Consider the following 24,506-nt stretch of genomic DNA (forward strand, 5'->3'; position numbering starts at 1 on the left):
ATATATATATATATATATATATATATATGTATATATATATATATATCATACATCTAAACACAGTGGGCCATATCAGAGTCATGTCCATTTATGGTACGATAAGTCGATCACATAATTATCGTGACAGGCCTAACTCAAGGTATTGGCAAAAATCAAGTGCCAATTAAACACCAGTGCCATTTTCTTTTCTCTTTATTTTCTCTAATAATATTTTTTCATGCCGTCAGATAGAGATAGAGAAAATGAGGTGAGAGAAAGGTGGGAAACTACATGCAACTATTATTCTTGGTTGGACACCAATCCATTTTTACTTAAATTCTCTATCTAACTAGAATTGTATACCAAGTGTAAAATATTCATGTGTTATATTGAAAAAAAAATACAAATATCTTATTGCTTCTCTGTATCAGCAGATTATATTAAATGATCTATTCAAAAACACATTCCTAGGAGGAAAGACCTATAAAAATTCTTCAAACTCATTTTTTAAATAGATATTCATTATGTCATCTTCTACCCATGTTCTTTTAAGAATACATTTTGGATAGGCTGATTTGACTCTGACTGATAGTATTTTAAGCTGATACAACAATTTGGGAAAAGCTTTTAATTGTTCCAGACACTGACCTCTTAAGGCCAGTCATGACTCACCCATACTAATCAATGCACAGCATACTGACCTCTGAGAATTGATCGAAGTTGCCCATCTCCTCATCTGAGTCATCCTCCCAGTCCTTCCAGTTGTTGAAGTCAACACTGAGCCAACTCAGCTGTGAACACACAGGAAAGTGATTTCTCATTTATGACATTCTGATGCTGTTAACTGTTTCAGACCCTTGACGTACACTGTCTTTTACATTTAATGACTGTGTTTGTTTGTTTGAGACTGACCTTAGTCTTCTCTTTTGTTAGCCTCGGCCATGGCTTCCCTGGCTGTGCTTTTCTTAAATAGCACAACACTGAACGATCTGTGCGTTTATGTTTGGATTCCTGCGTTGAGGTGGGAAGAAAATAAAGAAATATACAGTCAGTTTTAGTCTGCATTTTGTACAATACAATCTGCAATACAGTTCTAATATTCTTAAGTAACACTGTGACTTACATTTTCATCGATGGCTTCAAAAAGGTCTATTTCATTCTCATGTTTGACATTGTCAGTTCCTCCAAGACAACTGTGCAAAAAAGGGAAATAACACTTTACTCATTTCTGGGAAAAATAAAACAAACACATCCTCAAAAATAGATGTTAAAAGCACAACCAAGAACAATACATTTAAAATAAATTCATGGTTAAAATACAACTTAAGGTTTTTACTGACAACCAACATGAGACAAACGTACCTGAAACCACACTTTGTTTTATCAAAATTGATTTTAACATCTTTGCTGTCAGCTACACAGAACTCTATAAAAACGGAGTCCCTCCTATCGTACCACTTGGCAGTTGCTGGATGCCTGTGAAAAAACAGAGGACATCAAAACATCAACATCAATTTCACCATGCCTATTGAGAGTACAGCTCTTGCTACCTTCAGACAGAGCTTTCAACAAAATGTTAAGATCCAGGCGATAAAAATTGCAAACTTTTCCAACTTGTTGTTTAGTAGTACAACTCATCAGACCCACAACTTGCATAAAAAATACATAATACAGGGTACAAGTGCTGGGACAGGTGGGTAAGACTTCAGGAATCAAAAAGCCTATGTATCAGATTTCCTCACAGCATCTAGTTACACAGTGAGCTCTTGTATCAAGAGGCCGCCAAAGCCAACGTTAAACACCTGTGCATGCAAGACATTAACAGTAAGATTAAAAAGATGTTTGGGATTGGATAATGGCAGGTTTCTCTATGTAACCAGTGGACTCTAGTGTTGTCTGCGTTGTGTTGGTATGAGGAGGCCCAGACCGTGGGTATCTTTGGAGGCGATCTCCGTTTATTCCTGACAACTCTGACAGCAAGAGGTAAAAACAAAGTCATATAATCTCCCCTCTCCCACAGCAACAGCAAAAGGGCGGCCATGTTGCATTCAATTCACTACAATAAAACACAGAAATTAAACCTGACGGGAAGAGAGGGGAAGAGGGGAGAGATAAGGCAGGAGACACCATTTTAAAGGTGGGGTATCCCCAAGGGTGAACATAGGGGTACAGGATCTGAGTATCAAACCTTCCACATATTAACTATGGAGGCCTAAGCGTGTCTAGGAATAACAACTGCAAATTTTTGGACACATATTACTGCTGTATAATTGACTCTATTACATCTATACACTATTGTAACCCCTTTGTCTTGTAGCTGTAAAGGTTATAATCATGCACAATTAATTTCAAGAAGTCCTGGATTAGACTAATATCTCATGTTCACCATTATATAATTAGTGATGCTTAATTTAATCCAGTTTAATCTTTACAAGTGTAGTTGCAAGAGAAGAAGATGGAGGGATACGTTGTGTTTTACCACATTAGACATCAAAAACGTATTAAATGATGTGTAACTGTCCCCAACTGTTACATATGTACCGTGAACTACTCGTGTGGGACATGGACTTGGACTCAAGATAACCGTTACATGCCAGTGGTTACCACTAACGTTAATGAATAACGACCTGTGTTTATCAGTTAATATATTTTCTACATGATCTACAGGAGTGTTAACGTTGGTGATTTCTTCATCTACATGTTTGCCGACACGATATTGCTCTTGGCATTAAACTGATGCACTCATTAGCCAAATCCTCTTACACATTAACGTGGACCAACCGGGGCAGTGCTCGGGAGCTAGCGTTAAATACAAACGTTGATTAATCGTTGCTCACTCTCTTTGCGATTAAGCCGCCGCCTATACGTGTGGCTGGTTTGTGGATTTAACACACAAATCTCTGATTTTCATTTTAGTGCTTGAATCATGCCTCCCACCACAGAGCTGATGCTAATCTAACGGTAGCCTCTTCACGGAGTCGTTCAATGACCACTCAGCTAGCCAGGCTAACACCGCTGACGTTAGCCACTACGTTAGTTAAGCCATGCGGTGCACCTGGTGTCATGCTAACGGCAAAAGTAACCGTTATTTTCAGCAAATGGCGGGACACCGCTTTCAGCTGTATTAACTGTCAATGTATATTTCCTTCTTTTGCTCAAGTCTACAAGGTTCAAGCTAGGTCACGAGTCACGGTTAGCTCACAGTTCATGGAGGCAAGGCCAACCTCCCGCCTTTGCAGAAGCATGTTGTCAGACGGCTAACGTTAGCTAGCTAAGCAGGTTGTACGTTGCTATCGCACTTTCCCTCCGCCGCACCCTCACGTTTACTTTACACAACTTACATGTCTCGACGTGAATTTAGTTTCTTCTTCGCGGATAAAACAGCCTCCTCAGAAGAAAGGTAATGCCTGCAGAAAGAAGGAGTGCTGCCCACAAACAAGCAGTGCAAACGCCTCTAGCCTGTGGACTCTACTCCGGATCTTCTTGCGTATCCCAGGACGAGAATGGCAGTAGTGACGCAGATGCAGCGTAGTAGACGTTTCTAGAGTTTTCAGCCACAGCTGCGGGTGATGTGAAGGAGGCACCGTGAAATCTGATGTGGATCTAGTTTAATGTGATTTGCTTTGGTTTCCGTACCACCCAGTACGATCACCCAAAAATATCCGTGATTATGAGGGAAGAATTTACAGATGGAAATGGTAGGATATAAGGTTAGAGGGAAATACACATATTTACACGGTAGTTTGCAGGCACTATCTGAATAGGTGCGGTTACACATAGCACAAATAATAACACAAAAGAATGGAGGACAGAATATTAAAGATGAGATAAGCCTTTATTGATCCCCAGAAGGAAAAAATAGGTACAGCAACACAGGGACAGAAATAAATTCAGATATATTGAGGAGGTAAAAACAACAATAAGAGCACATAAAACTAAATTAAGAATAGAAATAAAATTTTAAAAAAATAAATAAAGAAGAGGGCAGTACAACAAATCAAGCACATTTATGTTAATATAATTTTTTTATGGTAAACAAGTAAATAAAATTACTATTATTTGCTTAAGTCATTAAACTCAACAGCCTTATATTAAGAACAGGTGTCTATATGGGACAGGCCTTTAATTCAGGAAATACAATCAAATTGTTTATTTAAACCAGTATGAATATTACTTGTATAAAAATTATGCTTTGAATAACATGGCAGTTATCTTATGACATTTGTTTCACAGCACCTAAGGAGGCCACTATTTTAATTCTGTTATAACAATATTCATAACTCTGACTAATTGTTATGAAAAACATCTTTGATTATATGACAGCTTCAGAGTAAGGAAGTCACCAAGTATTTTTTCGTCATGCTAGTAAATCTGAATGAATTAGTCTTCTCTAGCGCTCATGGTTTCAGTAAAATTAAATCAACCGAGCTAACAATGTGTAGCATCTCCACACTGACAAAAGTTTTAAAATTTATAATTGCATGTGCGGTCAAAGCAGCTAACCAATGTCAGCTCAAGCGGGTAGTCAACAATCCAGTTTTATACATCCAAAAAACTTCAATAAAAATAATCTGCATGGCAAGCAGACCAGGCATCTAACTGAGACAGGCCTTTATTTGTTAAAATGTGTAGCCACCTGGGGCTAGTAAAAGGGACTGGGTGTTTAATTGGGACTAGGCTTTTAATTGAAGTTTTACAGTATCTGACGTGGACAAATCCATAAGACATAACTTCATATGAAAAATACAAAGTAGATGCAATGCATACAGGCTTTAAGATTACTTAGCATGGAGTAATTCCATGCAATTATACAACACAACATATACAGTAAAATACGAGCAAAGACCAAGTCAAAGAAAAGACCACAAGACAAAAAATAAATAAATAATTAAAAGCATCAATGATGAAAAGAAACTGTTAAAATGTAGAACACTAATCAGGTAAAACAGGGAGACCTAGAAGTAAAATATGACACAGTTAAAGATTTAAATGTTCCTATGGATAAAAATGAGGAAAGCTTTAAATTGTTCTGCGTTTTGTTCCACGTCGCAGATGCACAATATGAAAAACTGGATTTTCCAGGTTCAGTAAAAACAGCCGGCACCTGGAGTGTAATCCAATCACTAGACCGAGTTTGGTACGAGCCCATACTAAAAAAAAGTATTGAACGTTTTGAGGGCCACCCAACTTTAGCATACAAATCACAGTGATGGGTGTTATAGATATCTCCAGTGATGTGAAAACAGCCCTCTAGTGTCAAACATCTGAGTCAACAATAAGCGAACATGTTTTTGGGTGGAGGGTGGCTATAAAATTTGTCCTCAGATTTATGGTGTTTATGCTTTTCATTCTCTCAGCAGTTGTGGCGGTCACATTTTAAAAGTGTATGTCTTTACAGTCACTGTCGTAGCTCCATTATCCATCTGTTCAAATGCCACAATAAAAAGGACAGGTGGGCAGAGAGGTATTTAGTTAGTTGCAATCTACAACTTCACCACTAGATGCTGCTAAATCCTCCACACTGCTATTTCAACTTATTCAGTTAAAAATTAAGTTATATTTTTTGCTCCTCTCCCATGCCAACATGTGTCCAGCTGCGAGCGAGCGCAGACTGTGACTGCTTGCATACCTGTGGCATCTCCAGAGTAGCCAGGATTTGCTAGGGTGTGGCATGAAGCAGCTCCCTGCACACCCACACAGGTGTTCTCAGTTTTTCTTTCTGATTGGGTGGACGTTCAGTGGCGCCATGCTGGGAGTTTGACGAGGTAATTAAATTCCAAACAACAGTAGTTATAAAACTCATAACCATACAAGCTGTCACACCTTAACAAGTCCAACAAAAGCACACTCAAAGAGGCAACCAACCTAAATAAGGATGGGCAGGTAGGGCCTCTGAAGCGTCTTTAAAGGGCTTATATGAGTCATCAGCCTGCCAAAACAGTGGGAGTGTCTTCTGTAGGTCTCGAAGGAGCTTTGTCAAACCTGATAGAGCAACTTATGTAATATCACCTTGGTTCTCTGTTTATTTCCTGTCAGCTACTGTATTAACAACCTTTCCAACAGGATGTACAAAGGGACCAAATTAGAATGTTCATGTTGTCACCTCAGTAAAGGTCTATCTCAACATGGACTTAGGGATTGCAAATTCTAACTGAAAGCCAGTTGGGGGTGTGGAGGTTGAAATGGTTGCATCATAGGAAGTGTAGGATCCGATTTCTTTAATTAGCTCAACCCATACTATGGACCAAAAGTCAGGGGATTTTGGGCCCTGCTGCAAATATGTTTCTATGTCTCACTGAGTGACTCAACATCAGAGAATTGTGATACAAAATGGAGTTCTGAGTATTCATTCATACAGTCTGCTTACAATGCAGCCAACACTGAAATGGCTGACTATCCTCATTCCTTCCTCTTAATTAGGTAACTGAGCTTTGGCATTTATTTGGGTCTTGATAGAGGGGCGAATTGGCATCTTTTTGTGAACAAAGTTTGGTTTACATTCAGTTAACTCACCAGAATGCATTAATTATATATACTTGATTAATTTTTGTGGTCAAAAGGACATGCTGAATTGCAGCGGCCCGGGTTCGACTCAGGCCTGTGGCCCTTTGCTGCATGTCAATCCCTCTCTCTCCCCCCTTCTCGCTTGGCTTTCCTATCAATTAAAGGCAAAAATGCCCCCCAAAAAATCTTAAAAAAAAAAAAAAAAAATGCTTAATCTTATTTCCTTCCTCATAAATATATTTTAAAACCAGCACTTTTTACATGCTTGTTCACCAGCTTGTAGTCCTCTTCTTCACTGTCTTTACTGACACATGGCTGCCTATCATGGGGTGTTGCAGCCACCTAGTGATCAGTGGAGTATTGTGACACCATGGATAGGACTGTGTAAGCGTCAAACACGTGCATACATGCCCAGAAAGTAAACCAGACAGACTAGCTCATAAAGACAGCTCAATAGGCCACTGGAGGTCAAACTCCACAGGAAACCCTTAAGTACAACTTTGAGGTATTCATACTTTAGTTGAGTATTTCCATTCAATGCTACTTTATATTTCTTCTGCACTATATTTCAAGGGTAAATCTTGTTCCTCCACTATTTATCTGACAACTGTAGTTACCAATTACTTTTCAGATAAAGATTGACATAAAAAAAAACCTTATATAATACAACAGAATAAATTATTGGGTCTCATTCCCAACCTTTATTAGCTTGTGACCTCTGAAAAACTGTCTAGCTGAAGCTGCTCGACACATTTCAGGTTTGTCTTAAAGCAGCTTGAACAAAGATCTCTCCTAAAAACTTTTCAGTTTTATATTTTGACAAAAAACTAATCAACTCTGGATGAGAAAAACGTCTATTTACCTCTGCCCACTGCGCTTATGGTCAAGTTTAATTCAAGGCAATAAGCCTTTCGCCCACATGCAGTTTTAAATTTATATTTGACACAGTTAAGCACTGTCACAGACTCAAATCTCAGTTTTAGTCTGAACCCTTGGTCTTCGTATGAGCTGTTGATCCAGTTCTGCGACCAGTTATTAGAAATATGTGAGAACAGAAAATAGATGGAATTATCTATATTAGAAATCAACATTTCTAGTGATTTCAGTCTCTCGTTTACAGATACCTGCCGTACTCCAGCCTGGACCAGGCTTCAAATAAATCTTAAACCAAACCACAACAACATGCCCCCCATTTTCCCAATGAAGTACAGAAACATCAAATTTTCATTTTATCAAGCCACAACTTTATTTCCATCTTGGGTATAAATTGTATAAACGAGCTTAAATCAGCAACCTTTCTTCAACCCTTTGTTGCCAGGGTCCCCCTTACATTGTCAACTCCTGCAAAAAGGAAGAAAATATATTGTTAACATGTGTTTTAATTAGTTCTTCCCACACTTAAAAGCATTTCTCTTCTCAGGACAGAAATGTTGGCTTCAGTGAACTCAGAAGAACGAAAGTCACTGTGTTAATCATCACTGAAGAGTTTATCTACAGAGATCTGAGCAAACATTTAGAAAATTACTGAAAACTTACCATAATAGCATTGACAATGTCGTTGTTGTTGTTTTTCAGGGCGCGTACAGCCTTCGCCCGCGACACGTTGGCTTGTGACATGACGAGTTCAATATCCTTGACCTCAACTCCGGTCTCATCAACCTATAAAAGTAGTAAGGGCAATAGTTTGTTATATGATACGATAAAACAAAGAGTGCATATTCATTATGTGTCCATCTTCACTTGAACAGAACTGCATCTTACCTCTTCTTCTTCGCTCTCCTCCTGTACTGTTGGCGTCTGTGTGTTTTCCTGGATGTTTGATACGGCTTCTCCCTGTACCTTGAACTTTTCTGCGGCAGCCAGCTGGGCTTGCTGGGACAGATCTTCGATCTAGAGAACAAAGAGTGAAATGAGATATCAATACAACTGTATTAGGCAGAAAATTGTCAGACAGGAGCCTTTAAACCAGCAGGACAAGTGTAATCATTAGGCTTGAAGACTAAGGCCCCATCCACACTACATTTCTGTTTTGTTTGGTGTCCACACCACAGGTATTTAGAAGCCCTAAAATGGAGACCTTTTAAAATGCCAATATAGTTTAAAAACTCTGGGGCTGTGTTTTACTTTGGACAGGCGGAAACAGACACTTTTGAGAACAAAGGCAAAGAAACCCTCATTTGCTTCTGGATTGGGTTTTATCAGTCAGTACGCATCCAGTACTACATACCTTAGCTTCACCGAAGACGATGTATGTGTCTGATGCAGGGCTCTTGTAGACGTCTGGTTTGGTGATGACAAACAGGATGTTCTTTGACTTGCGAATGGTGACCCTGGTGACCCCTGTTACCTGCCTGAGACCAAGCTTTGACATTGCCTGCAAGAAAGAAGTCATTTTTAAGTAAATGTGGCCTTCACAAAGAAAGCAGAAAAGTGCCAGTTACATAAATCAAACACTGTGGGGTCATTACCTTTCGTGCCTTCTTTTCACTGCGGCTCTGTTTGGCTTTGCTGACAGGTTCCTCGTCTATTTCGGCAGCTGCTGCAAGCTGTGAGGGACAGAATATCCATCCACAATTAATATAAAGTAGTAAATGTAAACCGAGGAATTAGGCAAGTTTTATGTAATGGTAGTCATTGTGTTAACACTTTCTCTTCTCAGGACAGAAAGAATGGCTTCAGGAGGCTCAGAAGAACGAAAGTCACTGTATTAATCATCACTGAAGAGTCAAGGACAGTATCTGTTCAAAGTGTTTTACATTGTGGACACGATATTTAAGACCAGACTGAACTCTCACCTGAGCTTGCTGTGTCTGTGTCTGTGCAGAGTCCTGTTCCTCCAGCTCAGGGACTGAGTCATCGCTGTCTGACTCAGTACCGGATCCTACAGAGACCACCGACAGAGACCAAAATTTAGTTACAACATTCCAACTATGAATATAAGCAACAATACTTGCAAGTCATTGTGCATCAATCCTGGGGAATAAAATAGGAAGGTTAATAATTATCCAGAATACAGAATACATTTGTTATTATCTGAAATGAACAGACACACACCTAACATACTGAAAATATTCATGAACTTGATTTTGCGAGTGTCACTGTGATTGGAGCTACTTCACTTCAAATATTAAATAATGTGTATTCTTTAGTTTGTTAGATATTGCCTTCCTATCCAATACCACATCTTCACTGACGAAATAAAACATGACTGCTAGACATCTTATGATTGCACACATAAAACTGCAAAACATGGCTAACAGTATGCAACAACAGAACTGACTGTCTCCAATAAGAAAAGCATCCAAGTCAACAACTAGGTAGCATCTTTAAGAAAGGATAGTTGAAAGTTTTTAATAGAGCGACATATCTAAGCATCTGAGCAGTTCCCAGACAACGCAGTGACAGTTGGAAAAACAGATGATACAAAAAGAAAGAAAGAAAGAAGAAAATACCCTTGTCGTTCTTGATCACAGGCTCCACCTTGACTGGGGTTTTAGCGGGTGTGGGGGCAGGTTTGGGTGGTGAGATGGGCTCAGAGGGAGCTGTGCTGATTACTACAGGTTTAACAGGAGCTGGTTTTGCGACTGCCTCAGCAAATGTGAGTTTGTGGGGAGGTGGGGCAGGAACAGCAGGCTCAACTGGAGTGGGTTTTAAGGGAGTAGATGAGGGCTCAGCTGCTGGTTTGGCAGGCTTGGGGACCTCAGCAGGTGCCTCCTTAACCTCAGCCAATTTGGCCTCAGCAGCTGGTTTAGCAGGTTCAACTGGAGGAAGTGTGGCCTCAGCAGCTGGCTTAGCAGCTTCAACTGGAGCAGGCTTGGCCTCAGCAGCTGGTTTAGCAGCCTCAACAGGAGCAGGTTCGGCCTCAGCAGCCGGTTTAGCAGCTTCAACTGGAGCAGGTTTGGCCTCAGCGGCTGGCTTAGCAGCCTCAACAGGAGCAGGTTTGGCCTCAGCAGCTGGCTTAGCCAGCCTCAACAGGAGCAGGTTTGGCCTCAGCAGCTGGCTTAGCAGCCTCAACAGGAGCAGGTTTGGACTCTACAGCTAGCTTAACTTCAACAGGAGCAGGTTTGGCCTCAGCAGCAGGTTTAGCAGCCTCAACAGGAGCAGGTTTGGCTTCAGCAGCTGGCTTAACCTCAATAGGAGCAGGTCTGGCCTCAGCAGCTAGCTTAACTTCAACCGGAGCAGGTTTGGCCTCAACAGCTTCAACCGGTGTAGGTTTGGCTTCAGCAGCAGGCTTAATAATCTCAATGGGAGCAGGTTTGCTTGGGGGGGCCTCCATAATGGCCTCAATTTTGGCTGGGGATATTTTAGGAGCTTCAATGGGAGCTGGTTTAGCAGCCTCAACAGGTACAGACTTGGGCTCTACAGGGGGTACTGGTTCTGGCATTTTAACTGGTTTCTCAGGTGGGATGAGGGGAGGCAGATCATCATCAGTAGCTGCAATAACAGGAGCAGCTTTTGGTGAAGATGCCTTAAATTCAAATGACGAGGGAGGGCTAGAGGCAAGAGTATCTGAAAATGAAACTGGAGCTGCCACAGCAGGCTTTGAGGTAACTTTAAAAGCAGCTGGAGCTGCAATAGGCTTTGCAGCGGCTGGGAAGGGTTTGCTTGGCTCAACTGGAGCTGGTTTAGCTTCAACTACAGCTTGCTTGGGGATTGCCTCTACTGGTTTTATATTTTCAGGTGTGACCTTGCACTCCACAGGAGCAGGCACAAATGCAACTGGTTTGGCTTCAACTACAGTTTGAATGGGGACAGCCTCTACTGGTTTTTCGTGTCCTGGTATGACCTTGCACTCAACAGGGGCAGGGGCAGGCACAAATGCCTCTCCTTTCTTAACTTTTCCCTGTTTGCCAGCCTTGACAACTTTTGGGGTGAAGCGGTGAGCATGACCAGGAGAACTGCCAGGTGAGGCAGCTAGGGGAGATGGCACAGGGGACACAGGCGACAAAGGCGACATGGGGGTATTGGAGGAAGCAGATTTAGGTGAGGTGGGAGAAGCGGAGGAGGCAGACATTGAGGATCGTTTTCTTCTGCCAGGGACAGCCTTTGGGGCAGAGGCACCCTGTGCACTCTTGGCATCTTTGCCTTTAGGCTTTGCAGGGCCAGAAGCTGCCTGAGGTTTCTGGGAGGTAGCTGGGGCAGGAGGTGTAGCTGAACAGAGAAATCGATCTTTAAAATCATTTGTTGGGAAGAGGGGATGTCTCACTCATGCGGGTTAAATGATCACAAACCGAGACGCATTCTTCTTGCTTTGGTTAGGAAAAGGACACACCTGCCTAACTTGAGTTTGATTCAAAATGCCACTCAGAAGTACTCACTTCCACACAGAAAACCACTCTATATTTAGTAAGGATGCACTTAGGACAAAAAAGGAAAACCATATTTGCAATGCATATCACATCACCACACCATGATGAAATACTGCACTTGCACATAGCAAGTGTATAAACACATCTAAATAAACAAGCTATTGCACCACCCAACTGGTGCTTCAAGGTAGATTTAACCAATACCTGGCCTATTAAATGATTTAAGTAGATAGTGAATCCTATGCACTTAAACACAAGTACAATTAGGCATTTCCTCTTAAGTATTGTCTAAATCAAAATGTATGAGAATGGATGAGAGTTAAATTTAGTCAAAGTAGTTCCTGGCCTTGTTTTATTAGTGTGAAATGAAGAGAGCGAATAGCTACCCCTTTAGCAACAAATTTAGCATTTCTGATGTTCAATATAGAGCTTTCAATGAGCCATGACCCACCCTTGCAAAAACCACTGTCACAGAGGACGCAGAAGAATTGAACCTTTGTTCATTTATAGTTTTAACACTCATATTACCCCCTGGGAGAAAAATATGCTCAACCTGATCAAAAAGGTCATTTCAAAAGATCGCGACATCAAGCCAGGGGAAGGGCCTGCTTTTCATGATAAACCAACCTGACAGGTGGCGAGTGGAAAGAGATGGGCCTTCACATTTGGAGGACTCCTTTGACTGAATGGCTTTGGAGACGAGTGTAACAGCTTCTTTCATATCAGGATCTTCATTTTGAGTGGCCACGTCTACGTTCACGTCACCAGGCGATACTTCCTCTTGAGGTGCATCCTGGTTAAGATTCTTCAAGTCTTCTACCTCAGTCTTTGGGGCATCGGTTGTTGTGACATCTTCACTGTTTACACTGACGTCTTCAGGAGCAGATGGCTTCGGATCACTGGGAATTTCTTCTGCCACTGTATCGGGCTTGTCTCCAGAGACCTCTGCTTCAACAGAAATCTGCTCCACCTCTTGGCTGACCATTTCTTCAGCACAAACAACAGCCTCCTGACTTTGGACCTCTGCAGTTGGAGCCGCTTCTTCACGAGCGTGTGGCTCTTCTGAGGGAGCACTGGGAGTCTCAGCAGAAGGCACAGATTCTTCAGGAACTGGTAAGTCAGCTGGTGCCTCTGTTGCAGCCTCTGCTGGGTCAGCAGTCGCCTCTTGCTGCATGACAGGTGTTTCCGCCAAACCAGTCTCGTCAGTTTGCTCGGTCACTTTTTGAGTTTCTTGAGTTGCAGCTACGCCATTTGCTTGATCAACAGTAGTCTGAATGCTAGCTTCTTCTGGGGAGCCTGTCTCTGGATCGGGAACAGAGGTTTCTGGAGCATTCTCCAGTGGGACTGGCTTGCCCACAGGGATGGCCATCTCGGGAACGGCCGTCTCAGGGGGAGCAGAAGAATTCAATACTCCAGCAGCTGATTAAGGAAAGGCAACAGGAGTGACGGGAGGGAAAGCAATCACAGTAGTTGTTTCGGGAGCCATTTCACTTCAACGCAAATTTCAAGAGCCTCATGAAGACACCGTGAAGTGAAAAAGAAATGTGCCCAACACGTGAACAAGAACGATGAGATTTGTGAGAAGTTAATCGACGTGTTATTGGCTCTTGGTTTGCCAAAGTATAAAAAAGGGAGGTGTTAGGTGCAGTAGGTTAAAAGAAAAAAAATATTCCCATGTCCCAAACTCCATGCAGAGTTTAAATGTGAGATAAACACCAGACGATCTATGCACAACTATGCATGAAAATATGCTGAATTCTGAACAGTTAACATTTTACTGCAGTGAAGACATAACACTAACGCAAACACAACCAGCGTGACAGTCTTCAACTAACATGAACAACAGACAAAGTAATTACTCGCTTTATTAACCAGTTATTTTTATCAAAAGAGCACCATGTACAGTATTATGACTTAAACCTAATCTGTTATAACATAACTATATTTTGATGCCAATATAACAATGCAAACTGTTGAACACATTTATTGCCCTGAAAACAATATTTGTTTAGTTTATATTAATTAGCTACAAAGGGAAATAACTATGCTACATAAAGTTTTAAAGTCAGGCAAAAATAAATATGCAACAAAGAATGATCCGTGCCATCGCTAACAAGGCTACTTTCAATCTACAAAGTTGATTTTCAAGGCATTTATTGTGCACAGGGAGAACTACACACAACACCATGCATTGTGTGCTAAATCCAGTTGTCAGTGCAAGTCACCACACACCATTGTGAGTTTGTGTAAATAAAAAGAGGGGTCCTGGATTACTCTTTTCAAACTGAGCTCGGCAATATCCCCACTGCCGATCCCTCAGTGGGAAAACTGTTACAAATGTCCCAACACATGGCCGGTGACAGCCAAAATAACCACCTGTCAGCTGTTACATCAACTCAGTGTCCAACCAGCTGAGTCAACTTCCTTGACAAAATAAACATCCAATGATGAAATATTGTTCCCGTGACCTATTCCAAGTACCTCCCATACATGGCCATTTGGTAAACAATTCACCCAGTCTGTGAGTTCCAGGACCCCATTGTTAAATATGCATTCTTGCATGCACATTTATAGAACAGTTGAAGTATACGAACCGGTCTCCACTTGAGGCTGCTGCATCTCCTGCTCGGTGACTGGGACCGTTTCTGTGGCTTCACCAGGCATGGTTGCTGGGGAGGAAATGAGAGTTTATTAGCTCAAACTAAGTCTTAATAACTGGGTCACTCACGTTATGCATATATACATATAAAAATAGCAGCTTGTTTAATTGTCATAAAAAACACACACACTGACCAATCTTAGGCACTATGGGCATTTTTTTTTTAGTTTAATAGTTTTAATATACTGGCAATGAATGTATTGCTTACCATAGCACAACATGGGGCAGATGCAATGTTTTTTTGTTTTTTTCCTAAATCAGTGACAACCAGATCAACATTGTGAAAAGTGAGAAAGAAAATATTTGTAAAAATGTTATGCTTTTATAGTTTTATTTATTTTATTTTTTTTATTTTAAATGAGGCACAAAACTACAAACTGAAAGGGTGGAAAATGACTTTAGGGACAAACAAAATGATAAAAAAAAACCCCAACAACTATAGTATACATCATTATATGGTTTATGGTTAACATTATACTTTACAGAAATCGACTGCTATGCATTTAGGACATGGACATGCATGAAGCACATATAACACAACAAAAGAAGACATTGATCTATACTTTAAAACATTTATTATAAATGTCACATTTGAGGAAAATATGAGGAAGTCATTGTTGGGGACGAATCACAGTTTCCCCTCAGGGATCAATAACGTATTGGCGATTATGGGACAGAAATGTTGCTGCATAACTAACAGAAAAAACAAAGCTACTAACGTCACTGATTTAATACGTATGTAGGTAACCTCAATTCTGTGGCACTTATTGGCTCAATAACGTTAGCACGGACTAGTTAGCCTGTTCAGACCCTGACTTGCAGTTGTCACTACTGGTTGAACAGGTGACGGAGCCCATGCTTTAGCTCAGTCTACATTACTATCAATTGAAGCAACATTAGCTAACGTTAGCTTCAGTTAGCTAACTGCTACCAACAGTCCCAACAGGAGGAAAGCTAACGGCAGGTAACTGAAGTCTACAGTCTCTTTTCACAATAATTCAAACTAACTACAGTGACTAGCTAGTTGTCACACACATAAACCTCACACCACTTGTCACACAGCTCCCCGCGGCCCTGACAGGCTGCTAGTAAACTGACTGTCATGATGTCCCCCCATTTTGAGCCGGTAACCGTTGGTACAACGGGACGTATATCACTGAACAGAAGGACGAAACAGGACAAATATCTCCACCGGCCTGACGACACGACTTTACTTAAACACATCAAAATTCCAGTACAGACGAGATTAGGTTAAAAATGACTAGATGATGTTGGATTATCAGCAGAGACACTCACCGACTTGGGACGCTATATCCAAGATGGCTGTGAGAGAGAACTTCTGACCTCAGTTTCACGGTAATATCCGGTTTAGAGGAGCGGTTTCTACTTCCGGGTTATTTAAAGCCACAATAAGTCCTTTTTTTAAATAACATTTTATAGACGATAATCACATCCACACTAAATAATGGAGTTTAACGTAAAGAAAAAATATTTTACCAAAATAACCCACAATACTACGCGACAATTTTGAGTATTTGTAGCCTATTCTCATTTAATGCTAATGCTGCTACTTCTACTGTTAGCCTACAAATGTCTGTCAAAATAACCTCATGTATACTTTAAGTACAATTATGAATATTTTTACTTGTGCATTTTAATTTTATACTACTTTATATTTCTACTTTTATGAATGTTGGTCAAAATAACTGTCAGCTGTTACTAAAAACAGAATTTACTCAAGTACAATTTCAAGTGTTTGTACTTGAGTATTTTTATTTTATGGCACTTTATATTTTCACGTCAGTCAAAATAACTGCCACCTGTTACTGAAAAAAAACAACAACAGCATTTTACTCAAGTATAATTTTGAGTACTCCTATCTGTAGTTGCCTATTTTTATTTTATAGCCCACTTCTTTATACTTCTACTTTTTTGACCGTCAGTCTAAATGACAGTTGCCTGTTAATAGAAGAAAAAGCATTTTACTGAAGTACAGTTTTAGTATTTGTACTCATGTATTTTTATTGTACGCCACTTTATACTTCTTGTATGAGTGTCACTCAAAAGAACTGTAATCATTCACTAGGAAAAAAAAACTGTATTTCACACAAGTACCTGAAGTACAATATTTAGTATTTGTTCTTGCCTATTTTACATTTTGTGCTACTTTACACTCCTTCTTTTTACAAATGTCAGTCAAAAGAAACTGTCACCTATTACTAGCAAAAAACAACAACATAATTTTACTCAGGTATAATTTGAGTATTTGTGAGCTACTTTTAGTTTTTTGTTTTCATTTTATGCTACTTTCGTAAATCTCGGTCAAAAGAGCTGCCACATCTCTCTACAAAAAGCAGCATTTTACTTAAATATGATTTTCAGTATTTGCACCTGTCTATTTTTGTTTTATGTTTCATTTAAAGTAACTGTTAGCTGTTACTAGAAAAAAGCATAATTTTACTCAAGTACAATTCTGAGTATTTGTACTTGGGTTTTCTAATTTTATACAACTTCTACTTTTGTGAATGTTATTCATAAAAATGTCCCATTCTAAGAAAAAGACAAGCTTTTTCTCAGCATTTCACTCCAGTATAATTTTGAGTATTTATACTTTCATTCATGCCACTTCATAATTCTACTTTTATGAATGTCAGTCTAAATAACTATCACCTGTTTGAGTCCAGCCAGCTAAGTCAACTTCAGTCTCAATTCAACAAATTACTGGCCATAATTGTAAATATCTAAAAGTTTTAGTTTATTACTACTCCACTACTTTTATCTGACAGATGTCATTATAAGTTACCTTGCAGATAAGGATGTAAGAAACATATGATCAGCTTATTAAATGTAATGAAGTGTTATAGATTAAAACGATAAACCAGTCTACAAAGTAGTTAGTAAAGTAATAATATAATTATAAATGTGTGTAATTAATAATTTCACTTTGATACTTGATATTTTTCTTGTAATATTTCTGTGCTTTTGCAAAAAACAAAAAAAGGGATGAAACCTCAAAAGTAGCATTAACAGGCCTGCTACACACAGTATACAGTGGGGACATCAACAAAACCTGGACAATTGAACGCTACAGAATTAAAAATGTTGAAAAGATATTACAAAGTGCTACAACTATGAACAGCGTGCATATCCTACATAATCTTTATTAGTGAAAATGTAGGCTTTTTTTTTTTTTTAACTTGGTTAAGACATTTTTTTCAAACTTGTGCAACAGTGTTGGTATATATTTCTCATGCTGATGTTTCTCACAATAAATTTAAAATGAACTAACCTAGCTGCTTACAATTTCAGATAGAAAAACTGAATCTGCAAAATGTCTGTTCTTACTAAAAGTAACTTGAATACAAAACTTTGAAAAAGTTGAAATACCAAATTTATTTTCATAAATGACTGTACAATAGAAAAATGTAGGAACGAGCAGAAAACATAAAATTGTCACTGTAGTATGAACATCCTGCTGTGTTTTGGTTATAAATGTATCATTACTGAGTCTCATCAGAGGGTGATAAAACTGATTGGGATGAAACTGACAGTTTGTATCATCACCCACATTAAGAAACGGGAGCTATAAACAGTTTGTCTTCTGTCTCACTTCCTGGTCGTTGATCCAGATCAGAAGTCTTTCTGAAGATCTAAAAGAATAAAAGAAAAAATTATTACACGAAAACACAAACTCCTTAAAAGTCGCTCTGCTCTCATTTCATCTACTGAGAATAAAACGCACCACTTTTCTTGAGAAGTTCTCCTTTCCATGAGCGAGCCATCCCATCCAGAAACCGATCAAAGTATTTCACGTACTTCGCCAGACTTGTTCTCTTGTAATCTGTCAAGAAAAATAATCACTGAGCTGAAACTTTCTTCAGTTGTTCAGATCATTTAGAATAAACCAAAACTCCATCCTGCTATTGATGATACAATTGTAGAATAAATACAGTGATTTCTATTTTAAGAGAGGCAGATGAGGCCTTACACATCTGGTCTGTGCCTGCCACGTGTCTGAATTTATTTTGAAGTTCACTATGTCATAGTTTATGTTCCACATTTTCTTTATTTAGCGCAAAAAGTAGCCAGATTACAGTTTTGGCCCACCTGTGTTTGACATAATATGCCTGAAATCCAGATTTGAGTATTTCACCTCTGATCTTTCGCCTCTCTGCTGCATCCATCTCGTTTTCCTTCTCCTTCGTGTCCTCTGTCTTCTCTTCCTCCTCACCCGGCCTGGGTCGATCCAACTCCTCACAGATTTGACTAAAGAAAAATATCAATAAAAATAAACGTGACATCAGCTCTGATGAATGTCAAACAGTGCACACAACAGAGCACGAGATACTAAAGGGTAAGTTTGCTAATTTTACAACCTGGGCCCTATTTTCTTGGACTGATGGTAACAATTTTTGAAATTGGTCCAGTATTGAGCGAGAGTGAACCCAGACTGCAGCCAGCAGCAGTGAAACAGGCTGCAATGTTACATTAATGGGCAACTGAGCATCAGCCATTTACATTCACTAAACATGCTTGTTTTGCCACTGACAGGCTCAGATAGTTATTCTAAGGGTCTGACAACACTATAGAAAGGATCCCTACAAAGACAGATTTTTTTTTAAAAGAGTAAGATTCTTTTTGTTTAACCAGAAACAGCCTGAAAATCACTTTCAACAAACTCACCAGACTCCATTTAAATAAACAGTAATTTTATCAACATAAAACACAAGTCATTCAAAGTCAAAAGTAACAAAAAACCCCTCCAAAAACCATGATGGTTTGTCTTTCCACTGTTCCAACAATCACCAACTCTGGTTTGGTTGTAAGATACCCTTAATGCGCCCAGTTAGATGTGAAAATTTGCTGCCTCTATACACACTAAAATCACCATTTATTTAAATGGAGTCTAGTGGGTTTGGCAATGGGGATTTCAGGGCTGTTTCTGATCAAACAAAAAGGTCTATCTCTGTTGGGATCCTTTCCATAATGTTGTCAGACACTTATAATAACAATCTGAGCCTGACAGTGGCAGAACAACACTTTTAGTGGACATAAATTGGTGGTGGGGCGGCACGGTGGTGTGGTGGTTAGCACTGTCGCCTCACAGCAAGAGGGTTGCCGGTTCGATCCCGGGTGTGGGAGCCCTTCTGTGCGGAGTTTGCATGTTCTCCCCATGTCAGCGTGGGTTCTCTCCGGGCACTCCGGCTTCCTCCCACAGTCCAAAGACATGTAGATTAAATTGTCTAAATTGTCCGTAGGTGTGAATGTGAGCGTGAATGGTTGTTTGTCTCTAGCCCTGCGATAGTCTGGCGACCTGTCCAGGGTGTACCCCGCCTCTCGCCCGATGTCAGCTGGGATAGGCTCCAGCCCCCCCGCGACCCTCAAGAGGATGAAGCGGTTAGAAGATGAATGAAATTGGTGGTGCAAACAGACCACCAGTGGTTACATGCTGCCAGCTGCAGAGCTCTCACTCAATACTGAACCATTTCAAAAACTGTTCATTTCATTAATCACGTAGTAACAAAAACATGAGCAAATAGGGTCCAGTTTAAAAAAAAGTACCAAAGTTCTCTTTACGTGATTGCATACCTGATTGTGGGCACAGCGAAAGGATCGAACGTCTCCAACTCTTTGAGGTCGATGGGAACAGAAATGCGCCCTGGTCAGAGTTCAGAAGAGAGTCAATCACAGTGAGATTGTGCCAGTGGGTCATTCATGACGCCATCTTGATTAAATCTCATTAGATCTTTGCTCACCTGTTTTGGGATGGACGCTGAAGGGGCTCTTAAGCAGATGGTTCACCCCTTTACTGACGTTCACATCGAGCCGTGGGTAACAATACTGCAGCATGATTTCTTTCTCAAAGTGCTGGCCCTTTTTGGCAGTGGCCTGGAGGAAGACAGATCATATCATTGTGTATGTGTTTATTAAAGGCTCTCGTGCTGTAGTATCTAAAAATCAATTCAAGGTTAAACATCTGTCATCACGAGCAGAATTACAAACCTGTTTCCTGATGGCTTGATCCCTCAGCAGTTTCCAACGGGTCTCTGGTTTCCTCTCGTTTTGGAAGTGCTGCTGTAATTCTTTTCTCACATGTGAGGGTTGAGTTAAGGTCAAGGTTGGTTATTTTCACAAAGGTTTTAACCAAACAGAAAAAAGATCATTCTCTCACATCTGAATCCCATTTGAGAGAAAGAAAATGCAGTTTTGTAAAAAGGATATCTTCAGGCACGAGTGCCAGCACTTTGTCTACAGATTCCTTGCGGCCCAGTACGTCCTGTTCCTGTAGTGCGTACAGAGGGAAGTATCGCTCCACCACCACCAAAGACTCTCTGTTGAGATCACAAGTACAGACTCTTACTCAAGTCACAACATGGACGACCTCAGTAGCAGTCAGTGTAACTACACATAAACATAACAACAGAACAAACACATCCACAACTTCAAACTGTGACTTCACTCAGAAAATGATCTGATTCTTACCTGATGAAAGGATGAATTGGATCTGTGAGCACAACCTTCTTCACCGTCTCGTCACCTCCCTATAAAACAGCAGTGAGTTGAACATCACAAAAGTTCACTTATTGGTTTCATACATGCAAATCATTCAATAAAAAAAAAAAATTAAGTTGCAGCAAGTTGTTAACTGATGTACTGTTGATTCCCTAGGTGGAGGGAAAGAAGACTTAGCAGTTCAATCATTATTAATTAATTTTCTTTTTGCAATTTATCAATCAACAGTTTATAACATGTCACAAAAGAGTGAAAATGCCTGTTTTAATTCTTCTCAGTCCAAGGTGATGCATTCATAACGGTTGACCAAATGCCCAAAACCTCTAAGCTATTCAGTTTATTATCATCATGTATGACAAAGAAGCTTCAGATCCTCACATCTGAGAAGCTTAATCTTATTTTAATTATTCAAAAGTCTGCCAATAAAATGTCTGTTATTCTAATCAACTACTTAACTAACTGTTGCAGTGACTAACTTCCTGCCATTAACTTCCTGCCATTCTAAACACTGTACTAATGACTAACAAACCAATACAGTTGAATACATTTTCTTTTTTTTGCAGCTGAGGCAGTCGACAACAGCAATCTGAAGCTGTGCAAATCCAACATATTGTTAGTTCATAGCTTAAAAAAATTCATTCATTCATTTTCTGTAACCTCTTATCCTGTTGGGGGTCGCGGGGGGGCTGGAGCCTATCCCAGCTGACACTGGGTGAGAGGCAGGGTACACCCTGGACAGGTCACCAGACTATCACAGGGCTGACACATAGAGACAGACAACCATTCACACTCACATTCACACCTACGGACAATTTAGAGTCACCAATTAACCTGCATGTCTTGGACTGTGGGTGGAAGCTGGAGTACCCTGAGAAAACCCACACTGACACGGGGAGAACATGAAAACTATGCTAAGCACTGCAATGCTAACTACTGCACCACCGTGCCACAAAATACAGTGCTTCTTCAAGTGTGCTTGACTGATACTGGATTTATTGAAGGCTGAAATCAATCTCTGTATTTGCAGGTTATGATCCGATGATGATACACAGGCCATACCATTTTATAATAAACAATTTTAATACCGTGATACCGTGAAACTACAAAAATTTCTGAGACGGTACGGTGAAAATCTTATACTGTTGCAGCCCTAATATATCTGAGACAACACAGATGATTCATTGGTTGGACACTAGCCTGGATTACCTCAGAGAAACACACTGATACACAAACACTATAATGACCACAGAACTATTACTAAAGTAAAATACAATTAAATCACTGTTACCTTAACCAGGCTGAGGTACTCTGCAACAGCAGAGCGAGCTGCCACAGAGAGCTTCCTGGCAGCCTCATCACACACCCAGCAATGCACTCCTCTTCTGCCAGAATAAACCCACAGCAGGTGCTGGAAGCCAAAGTCATCTAGAGGATCACATATCAGAAAAAAAGTGTTGGATGTTAATTCTGCAGAAGATAACGTGAGCAAAGGCTTGACTCAAAATCCACGTCAGACAAACCTCGAAGAGCTCTATCCAGGATGCGAATGGCGATGGTCATCAATGTCCAGCACTTGCAGCAAATGTCTGCAGCACTAAAATTAGAGTTTGTGTATTCTTAGTAACATGACTGAGAGGATGTACTGAATTGGAAAACATGAACTACATAATTATTTTACCTGCAACAGCTTCTGACATCATCATAATCTGTCATATCGATATCAAACACCAGCTCCTTCTCCAGGGCCTGGAAGGTTCCTGACTTCACTGTGTTGTGTTGATTGGGCTGTGGGTGACAAGCAGGAGAAACTTAACCCATCCATATCTGTCTGTCTGTCTGTCTGTCTCAGTGAGAGGAAAAAACAGGTGCATGCAGTCTCACCCTGTGACTGTATATGGCTCCAATGTCAATCTTGTAAGGGTTCATCTTCTGCATTTCCTTCTCCAGCTCGGACTGAGTGCTGAAGGACTGGTAGCGGACGTAGATGTCATCTTTGAGTGTGAAGGAGAACTCTCGGTTCTGAAAGTAGTTCTTCTGCACTGAGGTTGAAGAAGAAACAAGTAACAACGCATTGATTCATCAGTGTTTTGGCTCTTTGACTCAGGCATGGAGGAGAATTTGACCGTTTGTACAAGACAACAATATGGTACAGTGTCACCAACACAACAGCTAGCTAAATCGCTAATAACATAACACTGGTTGACAAAACTTGCTAACATAACTGTAACGTTAGCTCTCCCGGCCTGTGTAATCAGGACACTCACCTCCTCCATAGTTCAGCCAGCGGTAATACTGTGAGAAGGGGAACAGTCGTCGGTAGTACAGCGGCAGTAAATCCGGCAGACAGGCCGAGTCATAATCTGAGGACGGCATTACCTGACGGTACACCAACAGCTCCGGTACCGATGTAAAAGCACGTTAAACTGTCACAAAGACGTTAGCTTGCTAAAGCTACAGGCTGACAGCTCGGTGTGTTGTTTTACACCGAGTAGCGCGGGAAATCGCTTGAGCAGAGGAGAAAACCAATGGAACAAGGAAGAGTCAATGACGTCACTAAAATGCGGAAATTGTTTTTGTAAGTAATCGATACTTTCCCAAATTATCGTTTCTGTTAGATGAGCCGAAAGAAAATTAAAGAAGAACATTAGCAACGACAGAGACGGAGGAGAATGACTGCTGAGCACAAAAAGACGTTCTCAAAGCTTTACTCAACCTTGTGATTCTCGTCCTACAACGGAAGTGAAGGCGGAAGTGTCGCCAGGTGGGGAGAGGATCATGGGACGTGTAGTCATTTGACTCAGCCCAAGGTTTAGCTTTAATTTTTTTTAATCAATCAATAAAATAAATACAAGAAAGAAAGATAAAAAAAAATACAGCAAAAAATAAATAAACAAGGCTAAAATAATAAATAACTTTTAATAAATTATTAATTTTAATAATGCAGCATATGAAAGAGAAAAATTGAAAAAATTGGGGAGGGGGGTTACATATTTACACTTTAGTTTTCTTAGAGATTTAGTCTCAATTAATTCAAGTCTCAATTAATTTTCTAAATGGGGAAAAAATAAGTTTTTGAATCTTAAAAATTACATTTTTGGTGGTCTTAATCTTTGTATTCTCCCCTGGATGATTTGAATGGCAATATATGTGTAAAACAATTAATGTTTGAGTTTTAATGTCTTCTTTACAAAATGTACATTCATTAGTCTATTATTCACCTCGTCCCTCCTGTAAAGAGACAGCAAATACATTTTTATTTCTGAAACTCTACTGAAGTTTAATTTACAAACAATTATGATATATCAGAAAAGAACAGGAGACATTTGTTTTCTTGCACCTAAATAACACCTAGGAACACTGAACAAAATGCAAAAATCTTTGTCTTTATAAAGAAACAAGATAATTATGTAAATTTTTTGTGTTTAAAAAAATCCATACGTTATTGAAACTCAAATGGATTTCTGCTGTAAATTTAAGGAAAATTGTCAAGACTTTTACTTTATGTTATAAACGCAGAGTTCCTGACATCTGCTAATCACCAG

General features: G+C 39.9%; 4 protein-coding genes and 2 non-coding genes across 7 annotated transcripts in view; all 6 read right to left on the reverse strand.

Annotated features, from left to right (window-relative positions):
* Positions 1-3,488, reverse strand: part of ptges3b (prostaglandin E synthase 3b (cytosolic)) — an 8,190-nt gene extending 4,702 nt beyond the window's left edge. The window contains exons 1-5 of the mRNA XM_050066276.1: positions 3,321-3,488; positions 1,342-1,455; positions 1,103-1,172; positions 892-990; positions 681-770 (exon numbers count right to left, since the gene is read on the reverse strand). Of these exons, the coding sequence (XP_049922233.1) occupies positions 681-770; positions 892-990; positions 1,103-1,172; positions 1,342-1,455; positions 3,321-3,322 (375 nt within the window). The 5' untranslated portion in view covers positions 3,323-3,488. The remainder of the gene's footprint in view (positions 1-680; positions 771-891; positions 991-1,102; positions 1,173-1,341; positions 1,456-3,320) is intronic.
* A 4,216-nt stretch (positions 3,489-7,704) lies between these two features.
* On the reverse strand, positions 7,705-15,827 carry naca (nascent polypeptide associated complex subunit alpha). Of its 2 annotated transcripts, XM_050064039.1 has the most exons (9): positions 15,748-15,812; positions 14,387-14,461; positions 12,420-13,211; positions 9,279-9,364; positions 8,952-9,029; positions 8,711-8,857; positions 8,245-8,373; positions 8,020-8,142; positions 7,705-7,824 (listed from the first exon to the last, which is right to left on the reverse strand). In XM_050064039.1, exons 2-9 carry the CDS (start codon positions 14,454-14,456, stop codon positions 7,810-7,812), a joined length of 1,440 nt encoding a protein of 479 aa, XP_049919996.1. In that variant the 5' UTR covers positions 14,457-14,461; positions 15,748-15,812; the 3' UTR covers positions 7,705-7,809. The 2 variants fall into 2 exon arrangements, with proteins under 2 accessions (XP_049919996.1, XP_049919997.1); XM_050064040.1 differs by lacking the exon at positions 12,420-13,211 and having other exon boundaries at positions 15,748-15,827.
* On the reverse strand, positions 7,895-7,968 carry LOC126403611 (small nucleolar RNA SNORD59). The gene has a single exon (XR_007571338.1). It is a non-coding gene; the product is annotated as a small nucleolar RNA SNORD59 (small nucleolar RNA).
* On the reverse strand, positions 9,134-9,207 carry LOC126403612 (small nucleolar RNA SNORD59). Its single transcript, XR_007571339.1, has one exon. It is a non-coding gene; the product is annotated as a small nucleolar RNA SNORD59 (small nucleolar RNA).
* LOC126402245 (skin secretory protein xP2-like) lies at positions 9,279-12,410 on the reverse strand. Its single transcript, XM_050064041.1, has one exon. It carries the CDS (start codon positions 11,495-11,497, stop codon positions 10,442-10,444), a length of 1,056 nt encoding a protein of 351 aa, XP_049919998.1. The 5' UTR covers positions 11,498-12,410; the 3' UTR covers positions 9,279-10,441.
* Positions 15,828-17,825: 1,998 nt separating the features above from the next.
* prim1 (DNA primase subunit 1) lies at positions 17,826-23,662 on the reverse strand. Its single transcript, XM_050064952.1, has 13 exons — positions 23,229-23,662; positions 22,846-23,003; positions 22,643-22,749; positions 22,485-22,558; positions 22,253-22,389; positions 20,935-20,993; positions 20,674-20,783; positions 20,455-20,546; positions 20,208-20,340; positions 20,041-20,110; positions 18,605-18,717; positions 18,194-18,292; positions 17,826-18,101 (listed from the first exon to the last, which is right to left on the reverse strand). The coding sequence occupies exons 1-13, from the start codon at positions 23,335-23,337 to the stop codon at positions 18,082-18,084; spliced, it is 1,281 nt and encodes a 426-aa protein (XP_049920909.1). The 5' UTR covers positions 23,338-23,662; the 3' UTR covers positions 17,826-18,081.
* Positions 23,663-24,506: the final 844 nt, after the last annotated feature.

Source organism: Epinephelus moara, chromosome 16 (assembly GCF_006386435.1).
Source record: "Epinephelus moara isolate mb chromosome 16, YSFRI_EMoa_1.0, whole genome shotgun sequence".
NCBI lineage: Eukaryota > Metazoa > Chordata > Actinopteri > Perciformes > Serranidae > Epinephelus > Epinephelus moara.